This window comes from Coccinella septempunctata, chromosome 8, assembly GCF_907165205.1.
Source record: "Coccinella septempunctata chromosome 8, icCocSept1.1, whole genome shotgun sequence".
In the NCBI taxonomy this organism is placed as follows: Eukaryota; Metazoa; Arthropoda; class Insecta; order Coleoptera; family Coccinellidae; genus Coccinella; species Coccinella septempunctata.
In genome coordinates this window covers 29,583,224-29,596,674 of record NC_058196.1, presented here as the reverse complement: position 1 = coordinate 29,596,674, position 13,451 = coordinate 29,583,224, and the positions used below count along the sequence as shown (strand labels likewise).

Sequence of the window (13,451 nt, the reverse complement as noted above, 5' to 3'; positions counted from 1 at the left end):
TGCCATTTCCGAGATGAAAATGTAAACGAAGGGAGATAGGCTTTCGAAATTGTTCGCAATAGATTCAGCGTGTTCTAAAACCTATTTTTTCATACCAAAATTCCAAATATCTGGCCCAGTTTAGGAGAAAATAATTTTTTTTGTTTTTCCACTTTTCATTTTCGAGATGACTTCACAGAGCTCTCTGGAGTGCAATTCTCTATAGAATCATCAACTGTTTGGTTTTCTAGAATCTTCAAAACAAACTCTATGACTTCATATCCTAAGACAGTAATAGAACATCCTGATTTTCAGGGAGAGTAGCAAATAGGTCATTTTAGGGGGGTCTAACCCCTTGCTCATTTTTGACCCTAAAAATCGAGATTTTCGAAATCGAGTTTTTGTGCTAGGGTGGAAGCCTAGGCAACGCTGATTGTATAACCGGAAATCCCAATTTGATCAGACGAATCTAACAAGAGATATCGCAGATTGAAATTTGCAAATTTTTGAAAAATGCCATTTCCAAGATGAAAATCTAAACGAAGAAAGATAGGCTTTCGAAAATACGCGCAATAGATTCAGCGTGTTCGAAAACCTATACTTTCATACCAAAATTTCGAATATCTGGCCCTGTTCAGGAGAAAATAGTTTTTTTTGTTTTTCCACTTTTCATTTTCGAGTTGACTTCGAAGAGCTCTCTGCAGTGCAATTCTCTATTGAATCATCAACTGTTTGGTTTTATAGAATCTTCAAAACAAATTCTATGCACTCCATATCCTAGGATAGTAATGGAACATCCTAATTTTCAGGGAGAGTACCAAATAGGTCATTTTAGGGGGGTCTAACCCCTTGCTCATTTTTGACCCAAAAAATCGAGATTTTCGAAATCGAGTTTTTGTGCTAGGGTGGAAGCCTAGGCAACGCTGATTGTATAACCGGAAATCCCAATTTGATCAGACGAATATAACAAGAGATATCGCAGATTGAAATTTGCAAATTTTTGAAAAATGCCATTTCCAAGATGAAAATATAAACGAAGAAAGATAGGCTCTCGAAAATACGCGCAATAGATTCAGCGTGTTCGAAAACCTATATTTTCATACCAAAATTTCGAATATCTGGCCCTGTTCAGAAGAAAATAGTTTTTTTTTGTTTTTCCACTTTTCATTTTCGAGTTGAGTTCGAAGAGCTCTCTGCAGTGCAATTCTCTATTGAATCATCAACTGTTTGGTTTTCTAGAATCTTCAAAACAAACTCTATGCACTCCATATCCTAAGACAGTAATAGAACATCCTGATTTTCAGGGAGAGTAGCGAATAGGTCATTTTAGGGGGGTCTAACCCCTTGCTCATTTTTGACCCAAAAAATCGAGATTTTCGAAATCGAGTTTTTGTGCTAGGGTGGAAGCCTAGGCAACGCTGATTGTATAACCGGAAATCCCAATTTGATCAGACGAATATAACAGGAGATATCGCTGATTGAAATTTGCAAATTTTTGAAAAGTGCCATTTCCATAATGAAAATCTAAACGAAGAAAGATAGGCTTTCGAAAATACGCGCAATAGATTCAGCGTGTTCGAAAACCTATATTTTCATACCAAAATTTCAAATATCTGGCCCTGTTTAGGAGAAAATAATTTTTTTTGTTTTTCCACTTTTCATTTTCGAGTTGACTTCGAAAAGCTCTCTGGAGTGCAATTCTCTATTGAATCATCAACTGTTTGGTTTTCTAGAAACTTCAAAACAAATTTCATACACTCCATATCCTAAGACAGTAATAGAACATCCTGATTTTCAGGGAGAGTACCAAATAGGTCATTTTAGGGGGGTCTAACCCCTTGCTCATTTTTGACCCAAAAAATCGAGATTTTCGAAATAGAGTTTTTGTGCTAGGGTGGAAGCCTAGGCAACGCTGATTGTATAACCGCAAATCCCAATTTGATCAGACGAATATAACAGGAGATATCGCAGATTGAAATTTGCAAATTTTTGAAAAATGCCATTTCCGAGATGAAAATCTAAACGAAGGAAGACAGGCTTTCGAAAATACTCGTAATAGATTCAGCGTGTTCGAAAACCTATATTTTCATACCAAAATTTCAAATATCTGGCCCTGCTTAGGAGAAAATAATTTTTTTTGTTTTTCCACTTTTCATTTTCGAGTTGACTTCGAAGAGCTCTCTGGAGTGCAATTCTCTATTGAATCATCAACTGTTTGGTTTTCTAGAATCTTCAAAACAAATTCTTCGCACTCTATATCCTAAAACAGTAATAGAACATCCTGATTTTCAGGGAGAGTACCAAATAGGTCATTTTAGGGGGGTCTAACCCCTTGCTCATTTTTGACCCAAAAAATCGAGATTTTCGAAATCGAGTTTTTGTGCTAGGGTGGAAGCCTAGGCAACGCTGATTGTATAACCGGAAATCCCAATTTGATCAGACGAATATAACAGGAGATATCGCAGATTGAAATTTTCAAATTTTTGAAAAATGCCATTTCCAAGATGAAAATCTGAACGAAGAAAGATAGGCTTTCGAAAATACTCGTAATAGATTCAGCGTGTTCGAAAACCTATATTTTCATACCAAAATTTCAAATTTCTGGCCCTGTTTGGGAGAAAATAATTTTTTTTGTTTTTCCACTTTTCATTTTCGAGTTGACTTCGAAGAGCTCTCTGGAGTGCAATTCTCTATTGAATCATCAACTTTTTGGTTTTCTAGAATCTTCAAAACAAATTCTTTGCACTCCATATCCTAAAACAGTAATAGAACATCCTGATTTTCAGGGAGAGTACCAAATAGGTCATTTTAGGGGGGTCTAACCCCTTGCTCATTTTTGACCCAAAAAATCGAGATATTCGATATCGAGTTTTTGTGCTAGGGTGGAAGCCTAGGCAACGCTGATTGTATAACCGGAAATCTCAATTTGATCAGACGAATATAACAGGAGACATCGCAGATTGAAATTTGCAAATTTTTGAAAAATGCCATTTCCAAGATGAAAATCTAAACGAAGGAAGATAGGCTCTCGAAAATACTCGTAATAGATTCAGCGTGTTCGAAAACTTAAATTTTCATACCAAAATTTCAAATTTCTGGCCCTGTTTGGGAGAAAATAATTTTTTTTGTTTTTCCACTTTTCATTTTCGAGTTGACTTCGAAGAGCTCTCTGGAGTGCAATTCTCTATTGAATCATCAACTGTTTGGTTTTCTAGAATCTTCAAAACAAATTCTTTGCACTCCATATCCTAAGACAGTAATAGAACATCCTGATTTTCAGGGAGAGTAGCAAATAGGTCATTTTAGGGGGGTCTAACCCCTTGCTCATTTTTGACCCAAAAAATCGAGATTTTCGAAATCGAGTTTTTGTGCTAAGGTGGGAGCCTAGGCAACGCTGATTGTATAACCGCAAATCCCAATTTGATCAGACGAATATAACAGGAGATATCGGAGATTGAAATTTGCAAATTTTTGAAAAATGCCATTTCCAAGATGAAAATCTAAACGAAGGAAGATAGGCTTTCGAAAATACTCGTAATAGATTCAGCGTGTTCGAAAACCTATATTTTCATACTAAAATTTCAAATATCTGGCCCTGTTTAGGAGAAAATAATTTTTTTTGTTTTTCCACTTTTCATTTTCTAGTTGACTTCGAAGAGCTCTCTGGAGTGCAATTCTCTATTGAATCATCAACTGTTTGGTTTTCTAGAATCTTCAAAACAAATTCTATGCACTCCATATCCTAAGACAGTAATAGAACATCCTGATTTTCAGGGAGAGTAGCAAATAGGTCATTTTAGGGGGGTCTAACCCCTTGCTCATTTTTGACCCAAAAAATCGAGATTTTCGAAATCGAGTTTTTGTGCTAGGGTGGAAGCCTAGGCAACGCTGATTGTATAACTGGAAATCCCAATTTGATCAGACGAATATAACAGGAGATATCGCAGATTGAAATTTGCAAATTTTCGAAAAATGCCATTTCCAAGATGAAAATCTAAACGAAGGAAGATAGGCTTTCGAAAATACTCGTAATAGATTCAGCGTGTTCGAAAACCTATATTTTCATACTAAAATTTCAAATATCTGGCCCTGTTTAGGAGAAAATAATTTTTTTTGTTTTTCCACTTTTCATTTTCGAGTTGACTTCGAAGAGCTCTCTGGTGTGCAATTCTCTATTGAATCATCAACTGTTTAGTTTTCTAGAATCTTCAAAACAAATTCTATGCACTCCATATCCTAAGACATTAATAGAACATCCTGATTTTCAGGGAGAGTAGCAACTAGGTCATTTTAGGGGGGTCTAACCCCTTGCTCATTTTTGACCCAAAAAATCGAGATTTTCGAAATCGAGTTTTTGTGCTAGGGTGGAAGCCTAGGCAACGCTGATTATATAACCGGAAATCCCAATTTGATCAGACGAATATAAGAGGAGATATCGCAGATTGAAATTTGCAAATTTTTGAAAAATGCCATTTCCAAGATGAAAATCTAAACGAAGGAAGATAGGCTTTCGAAAATACTCGTAATAGATTCAGCGTGTTCGAAAACCTATATTTTCATACCAAAATTTCAAATATCTGGCCCTGTTTAGGAGAAAATAATTTTTTTTGTTTTTCCACTTTTCATTTTCGAGTTGACTTCGAAGAGCTCTCTGGAGTGCAATTCTCTATTGAATCATCAACTTTTTGGTTTTCTAGAATCTTCAAAACAAATTATTTGCACTCCATATCCTAAAACAGTAATAGAACATCCTGATTTTCAGGGAGAGTACCAAATATGTCATTTTAGGGGGGTCTAACCCCTTGCTCATTTTTGACCCAAAAAATCGAGATTTTCGAAATCGAGTTTTTGTGCTAGGGTGGAAGCCTAGGCAACGCTGATTATATAACCGGAAATCCCAATTTGATCAGACGAATATAACAGGAGATATCGCAGATTGAAATTTGCAAATTTTTGAAAAATGCCATTTCCAAGATGAAAATCTAAACGAAGGAAGATAGGCTTTCGAAAATACTCGTAATAGATTCAGCGTGTTCGAAAACCTATATTTTCATACTAAAATTTCAAATATCTGGCCCTGTTTAGGAGAAAATAATTTTTTTTGTTTTTCCACTTTTCATTTTCGAGTTGACTTCGAAGAGCTCTCTGGTGTGCAATTCTCTATTGAATCATCAACTGTTTAGTTTTCTAGAATCTTCAAAACAAATTCTATGCACTCCATATCCTAAGACATTAATAGAACATCCTGATTTTCAGGGAGAGTAGCAACTAGGTCATTTTAGGGGGGTCTAACCCCTTGCTCATTTTTGACCCAAAAAATCGAGATTTTCGAAATCGAGTTTTTGTGCTAGGGTGGAAGCCTAGGCAACGCTGATTATATAACCGGAAATCCCAATTTGATCAGACGAATATAACAGGAGATATCGCAGATTGAAATTTGCAAATTTTTGAAAAATGCCATTTCCAAGATGAAAATCTAAACGAAGGAAGATAGGCTTTCGAAAATACTCGTAATAGATTCAGCGTGTTCGAAAACCTATATTTTCATACCAAAATTTCAAATATCTGGCCCTGTTTAGGAGAAAATAATTTTTTTTGTTTTTCCACTTTTCATTTTCGAGTTGACTTCGAAGAGCTCTCTGGAGTGCAATTCTCTATAGAATCATCAACTGTTTGGTTTTCTAGAATCTTCAAAACAAATTCTATGCACTCCATATCCTAAGACAGTAATAGAACATCCTGATTTTCAGGGAGAGTAGCAAATAGGTCATTTTAGGGGGGTCTAACCCCTTGCTCATTTTTGACCCAAAAAATCGAGATTTTCGAAATCGAGTTTTTGTGCTAGGGTGGAAGCCTAGGCAACGCTGATTGTATAACTGGAAATCCCAATTTGATCAGACGAATATAACAGGAGATATCGCAGATTAAAATTTGCAAATTTTTGAAAAATGCCATTTCCAAGATGAAAATCTAAACGAAGGAGGATAGGCTTTCGAAAATACTCGTAATAGATTCAGCGTGTTCGAAAACCTATATTGTCATACCAAAATTTCAAATATCTGGCCCTGTTTAGGAGAAAATAATTTTTTTTGTTTTTCAACTTTTCATTTTCGAGTTGACTTCGAAGAGCTCTCTGGAGTGCAATTCTCTATAGAATCATCAACTGTTTGGTTTTCTAGAATCTTCAAAACAAATTCTATGCACTCCATATCCTAAGACGGTAATAGAACATCCTGATTTTCAGGGAGAGTAGCAAATAGGTCATTTTAGGGGGGTCTAACCCCTTGCTCATTTTTGACCCAAAAAATCGAGATTTTCGAAATCGAGTTTTTGTGCTAGGGTGGGAGCCTAGGCAACGCTGATTGTATAACTGGAAATCCCAATTTGATCAGACGAATATAACAGGAGATATCGCAGATTAAAATTTGAAAATTTGCAAATTTTTGAAAAATGCCATTTCCAAGATGAAAATCTAAACGAAGGAAGATAGGCTTTCGAAAATACTCGTAATAGATTCAGCGTGTTCGAAAACCTATATTTTCATACCAAAATTTCAAATATCTGGCCCTGTTTAGGAGAAAATAATTTTTTTTGTTTTTCCATTTTTCATTTTCTAGTTGACTTCGAAGAGCTCTCTGGAGTGCAATTCTCTATTGAATCATCAACTGTTTGGTTTTCTAGAATCTTCAAAACAAATTCTATGCACTCCATATCCTAAGACAGTAATAGAACATCCTGATTTTCAGGGAGAGTAGCAAATAGGTCATTTTAGGGGGGTCTAACCCCTTGCTCATGTTTGACCCAAAAAATCGAGATTTTCGAAATCGAGTTTTTGTGCTAGGGTGGAAGCCTAGGCAACGCTGATTGTATAACTGGAAATCCCAATTTGATCAGACGAATATAACAGGAGATATCGCAGATTAAAATTTGCAAATTTTTGAAAAATGCCATTTCCAAGATGAAAATCTAAACGAAGGAGGATAGGCTTTCGAAAATACTCGTAATAGATTCAGCGTGTTCGAAAACCTATATTGTCATACCAAAATTTCAAATATCTGGCCCTGTTTAGGAGAAAATAATTTTTTTTGTTTTTCCACTTTTCATTTTCGAGTTGACTTCGAAGAGCTCTCTGGTGTGCAATTCTCTATTGAATCATCAACTGTTTGGTTTTCTAGAATCTTCAAAACAAATTCTATGCACTCCATATCCTAAGACATTAATAGAACATCCTGATTTTCAGGGAGAGTAGCAACTAGGTCATTTTAGGGGGGTCTAACCCCTTGCTCATTTTTGACCCAAAAAATCGAGATTTTCGAAATCGAGTTTTTGTGCTAGGGTGGAAGCCTAGGCAACGCTGATTATATAACCGGAAATCCCAATTTGATCAGACGAATATAACAGGAGATATCGCAGATTGAAATTTGCAAATTTTTGAAAAATGCCATTTCCAAGATGAAAATCTAAACGAAGGAAGATAGGCTTTCGAAAATACTCGTAATAGATTCAGCGTGTTCGAAAACCTATATTTTCATACCAAAATTTCAAATATCTGGCCCTGTTTAGGAGAAAATAATTTTTTTTGTTTTTCCACTTTTCATTTTCGAGTTGACTTGGAAGAGCTCTCTGGAGTGCAATTCTCTATAGAATCATCAACTGTTTGGTTTTCTAGAATCTTCGAAACTATCTATCTATCTACTATCGAAATTTTTGTACGAGTAAAAGACTCATCCCAGAGACCCAGTTGTCTCTGACTCATCCTGTATAATTCGTTTCTGCCGACCTGCAGTACCGCTATTTGGCTTTCAGTCGGCTACTATGTATACCGACGATCAATTATAGCGACTTCCAGAAGCCTCCTATCCCAATAGTGTTCTAAAACAAACAAATTGTACCATTCTTGTGAAATGTGGATTGAAATATCTCCATTCCTATTCTAACAAAATTCGTCAAGTAGGTAATTAAATGCTTGAAGAATATCCTTGAAATGCGAACAATGCGAATTCTTGGAAATTAAGATATCTCGATTAAAAATATTCCTTTATAGGCCGGAGGAACTGAATCTAAATGAACAACTGCTGAATTAAATTCATACAACTCTCCCAAGGGACAACGAATTGCTGTCGTTCTTGCTGGAGACTGCCTCCACTTCTCGAATTGCTCAGTCCAATAGATACCTCTTGATAATTAACCGTAATAAGCAATTCGAAGCTTCCAGAATTCCTCAACACCCAGACCCAGTATAAACAGAATAATCCGGGAGCATTGTTTGAATTCCTTCTTGAATAATTCTTCCGAATCGGGTATTTTTGGGGCCCAGCAATTTTCCCCCACGCTGGGCTCCTCTGAAACGTTTGGAGCAAATAGACGCACATTTAATTAATTTCATGTAACGAGATTCTACCAGCTCCTCGTGTCATAGGTACTCCAAAGTGGAAAATAATTCGGGTTTGAGAAGAGTAGGCTCAGAGTAGGGATCCAGCGCTGTGTGCTGCCTTTTATGGCTTGTTAGGTACGGTAGAAACGCCACTTGATGTAGGTTATGTTCGTTTGATTGCTGTATGCAGTATCTGCGTGATGAAGGACTTGCCGGTAGAGGAAGGATATTTCGGTTGATATCTTTATGTGACATCAGAATAGTCTGAGACACTAACCTACATATATCACATATATTGTCACGACAAGGGTTCACTCAAGGTTTCACGACTTTGAAATATCTTGATCTGAACATTTTAGTTCAATTGAGCGATGCTATCAGTTATCATTAGCTTTATTTTTGCATTCTGCCCCATATCAGAGTGATCTATCTCTATAGAGATCATCCACCCTGCATATACAGGCTGAGTCTTTGACTTGTAAATACACTGCGCAAAAAAATTAACGCACATTCTGAAAATCTCAATTTTAATGGAAGTTAACTCTACATTGACTTTATAACTTATTTTTTATGTTCTCTCGGGAAGAAAAATTCAGGATTTCACCGAATCTTATGTGAAAAAAGAGAAATGAACAATTTTCAAAATACTGAAATGCTGATAAGTGATTTAATACTTGGTATTTCCACCCCTTGCGTTAATTACAGCTCGGCAACGACGGTTCATACTTAAAATGAGTGATCTTAAAATGTTCTGATCTAATCCTTCCCAGATTTCTCCGAGTTGGATTCCTAAGTCATTAAGAGTAGCTGGATGATTTTCTGAACTTCTCAGCCTTCTATTGAGGTTGTCCCAAACCTGCTCAATCGGATTGAGATCTGGACTTCTTGCTGGCCATTCCATTCGAGAGACTTCAACCTCTTCAAGGTACTCCTGAACGATGCGCGCACGATGGGGTCTGGCATTATCGTCCATAAAAATGAAATTTTCACCAATGTATGGGGCAAATGGCACTACATGCTCTTCAAGAATGTTCCTTATATACTTATCAGCATTCATAGCTCCATTATCAACGACCACTAGGTCTGTGCGAGTAGTCAAAGATATTCCACCCCATACCATAATCGATCCTCCCCCGAAACCAGTAGTATTCAGGAAATTGCACTGAGCATATCTTTCATGTGGACGTCTGTATACAAGGGAACGTCGATCACAATGGTAGAGGCAGAATCTAGACTCATCTGTGAAGATAATTCTTTCCCAATCGGCCTCTTCCCAATGGATATGCTCTCTCGCAAAATCCAAACGTGCCCTTCGATGGGCTGGGGTAAGAGCTGGGCCTCTTGCCGCGACACGAGGCCTTAAATCATATTCTCTGAGGCGATTACTTATTGTCTGAGTGCTAATTTGCACCTCATGAGTTTGCCCAAGCTGAATTTGAAGGAGGCGAGCGGTTGCAAACCGTTGTCTCAACGAAGAAACTCTCAAGTAACGTTCTTGAATGGCAGTTGTTACCCGTGGTCTACCCTGTCCTGGTCTTCGGACATTCATACCTGTCTCCCTGAATCGCTGCAACATTCTGGACACACTTGTATGGGAAACTCCAAATCTTTCTGCAATTCTTGTGTATGTCCACCCTTCTTCACGCAAAACTACCGCTTGGGCACATTCCTCTTGGGTCAAATTGCGTGTTTCGCGTTGTATAGCGATCGAGTGTAGAAAAACAAACGAAAGAAAAACTATTGATCACTAGAATTGATCGAGAACAACTGATTTTAGAATGGAACCAATACATTCAAAATCTGATAATATCATCTTTTTTTATTCCTGCTGGGAAAAAACATCTGTATTGAAGAAAACCGTTGAAAGTGGATAACATGCATGCATAATTCTGATAAAAATAATTATCATTGAGAACACCTTCAGTTGTAGAATAAATTGGAGATTTCCATAATGTGCGTTAATTTTTTTGCGCAGTGTATATTTCAACAGTAGATGAAAAGAAACAATGTACAATAAATGTTTCAATATCAAAATCTCTGAACTAATCAGCTGCTAGCAGTCTGCAACAATTTTTCTCCAGAAACTGGCTAACACAACTTTGAAAAGCTTCAAGAACACTCAGAAATCTGACTCACCTAACATTTTAACAACGTGTTTAGCAGCCTGGGCATTCTTCGCGAAGTTCTTTCTACCATCCTCCTCCTGATTTTTAACCACCTGTTTTTCGTTTCCTGGTTCGTTCACCACAACCACAGCCTGCGCCTGCGCGTTTCCATAAGTAGCAACCGGCTTATACACCTTGTACTTCATCTTGACGCTATTCCCTCTCGAAGGACCAACGGTGGACTTGTGCAGCTGTAGGCCGATCAGGATGTAGAGCACGGTGATGAGGGACATGGGGGCCACGAAGAACACACAGGTGGAGATCTCAAAAGCGTGCGGGATGACCTGACGCTTCACCATACAGACGCAATGTTCGTCCACGATCGTACCGTTGATCTGCTCGCAGACAACGCCGAAACCCATGGCCGGCGGTACAGCCAGACACAGCGCGACAGCCCAGATGGCCACGATGAATTTCACGGCTCTGCTCAACTTGGAGAGGGTGTGCGATAGGAAGGGATGGCAGATGGCGACGTATCTCTCCACCGTGAACGCTGTGATGGTGAGAACAGTGGCGTTCGCCGATGTTTCAGCAGCGAAACCCTGGAGAATGCAGAAAGCTTCGCCGAAAATGTAGGGGTACTTGGACCAAACGTAATAGATTTCAGGTGGTAGTCCAGAGATCAACAGGAGCAAGTCCGATATGGCCAGACTGAATAGGTAATAATTTGTAGCGGTGTGCATCGATTTGTTCTTCGCTATAACTATACAGGTACTTATGTTGCCGATCAAACCGCTGAAGAAGGTGAGGACGTAGATGACTGTGATGGGGATGACGATCTCCAGAGGGTCCCTCTTAGGTCCCCAGTTTGTAGAAGGGATGGGGTGGTTGGAATAGTTGACATAGGTGAGGGAGTTGTTGGAGAAGAAGTAGATGTCGCTGTAGTTTCTGGGGAGGTATATGGAGTTCAAGTCTTCCTTAGAGAAGGTGGTGTTTAGCTGGATATTCTCACGCATAGCGATGTTCAAGGTGGGAAATCCATGAAGTAGGGGTTCTTCTTCTGTGTCTCAATCTGAAAGAAATGGTGGAATTAGGAGCCAGTATGAAATTGGAAGTGGTATTGTTGAATAGTCATACTGTGAATGCATTTTGAACATACTGAGTTGGCGACTTGGGGAAGACTCCCTGGACATTCTTTTTCTTCGACGAAAGGATCAATTTTTATAGTGCGAGATGCCCTTCAATAGAAAATATGTCAGCTTATTGTGTGAACTGTTTAATCCCCTATACAATCCACAACACTCACGGGGAGAAAGGGCTTTTACTGGTGTTTTCCTTATACTCTTGTATGTTTTCTATGTCGCTTAGTATACATATTTGCTTTCTGCATGTCCTTGAAACTAAAGAAATTTCAGGGAGGGGGTGAAAATATTCTCGCTCTGATTCTCAATATCAGTTCTTACATTTACTATTCTGGAGATCTCTCATTTTCAATAAAATCATTCCTGATCCTGATTCAACGAGTTTCTATTCCGACTGCGTATCAAAACGTAAAAAGCGACACAATAATGTGCGCGCATTGAAAGAACCCAAGCTACACGAAAAAAATATCGTTTCCCCATAAAAAGCAGCGTTGAATATTCAATACTTACTCCATAATAGAATTCGATTCCTCATGTGAAAAATAAAAATAAATTCCAGGCTGTCGTTCAGATCAAGGTCGGTTCTGTTGAAAACCGAACAGGGCCAATGAAATCACCGTATCCCCCCCTCCCCTCCTCTAACCCCTTTGGAATGAGAATTTCCTTGAAAGAATTCCTCCAACTGTTCTATACTGAGAACTGAAATTTTATTCCAATGTTGTGTGGATGCAGAGGAAATGGTGAAACGAACAGGGATTTGATATCATTTGAGGGGTCTTTTCACTTGGACGCAATGCAGGATATCTTCTTCTACTTTTATTTATGGCATCAACAGTTTTGAAACTTTAATTTCTTGTTGAAAACAATGAACAAAAATTACGTCAACAATAAATTGCTCACCCATTATAGAAGGACCAATATGACTGTTTCAGTTTTCATAATCAATTATTTTCGTCATAATAGACAGTTTTTCGTCCTTGGTTGATAAATAACTATCATGAGTTTGATGCTTAGGCCCGGTACTTTCACCTTCGAATAAATTTTATTCAATGTGAATAAGTATCTGTCGAATAATTGCCTATAGAGTTTATCTGTGATTGCCTATCTGAAGCATACCTTATTTCGGTGCTTTCAGATGAAATTATTTGACGAATTACAATTCTATGAAAGCACGGTATACAACTTTTCACTGATTGATGTAAAATAAGACACCGCATTGTCATAATTCCAACTAGAAAGCAAATATTTCGTGAAAATCACACAAAGAATAACCATACATCAAAAATCTAAAAAAATTCAACCAATAATGACGTACCGACATTCGATCTATGACAAATAAACTCTTATTATTAAGTTTCAATGACAGTGTTATTCGATGAATAACACTATCTGAAAGTGAAAAGACATCTTAAGAATAAGACTTTCATCTATCGAATAAATTTATTTATTCGCACGTATACTGGGCTTTAGGATAAATAAAAATGCAGTCTTTTCACTTTCAGATGGTGGTATTCATCGAATAAATCTGTAATTGAAAATTGATAATAAAAGTTTATTTGTCATAAATCGAATGTCGGTACGTCATTATTTGTTGAATTTTTTAGATTATTGATGTATGGTTATTATTTGTGGTATTTTCACGAAATATTTGCTTTCTAGTTGGAATTTTGACAATTTTTACAATGCAGTGTCTTATTTTACATTAATCAGTGAAAAGTAGTATACCGTGATTTCATAGAATTGTTATTCGTCAAATAATTTCATCTGAAAGCACCGAAATAAGGTATCCTTCAGATAGGAAATTATTTGACAGATACTTATTCAAAAAAATTGACGAAGGCTTTACATTAT

The 13,451-nt window shown here is 37.4% G+C and overlaps 1 protein-coding gene across 4 annotated transcripts in view; it reads right to left on the bottom strand.

The window, feature by feature from the left end:
• The window catches only part of LOC123319423 (pyrokinin-1 receptor-like), a 58,587-nt gene that overhangs the window by 12,995 nt on the left and 32,141 nt on the right, over positions 1 to 13,451 (bottom strand). For 2 of the 4 annotated variants that reach the window (XM_044906388.1, XM_044906391.1), the window contains exon 2: positions 10,490 to 11,530. In XM_044906388.1, the coding sequence (XP_044762323.1) occupies positions 10,490 to 11,474 (985 nt within the window). In that variant the 5' untranslated portion in view covers positions 11,475 to 11,530. Of the gene's footprint in view, positions 1 to 10,489; positions 11,531 to 12,110; positions 12,392 to 12,500; positions 12,532 to 13,451 lie in introns of those variants that run through there. The other 2 variants (XM_044906390.1, XM_044906389.1) reach the window with 2 other exon arrangements.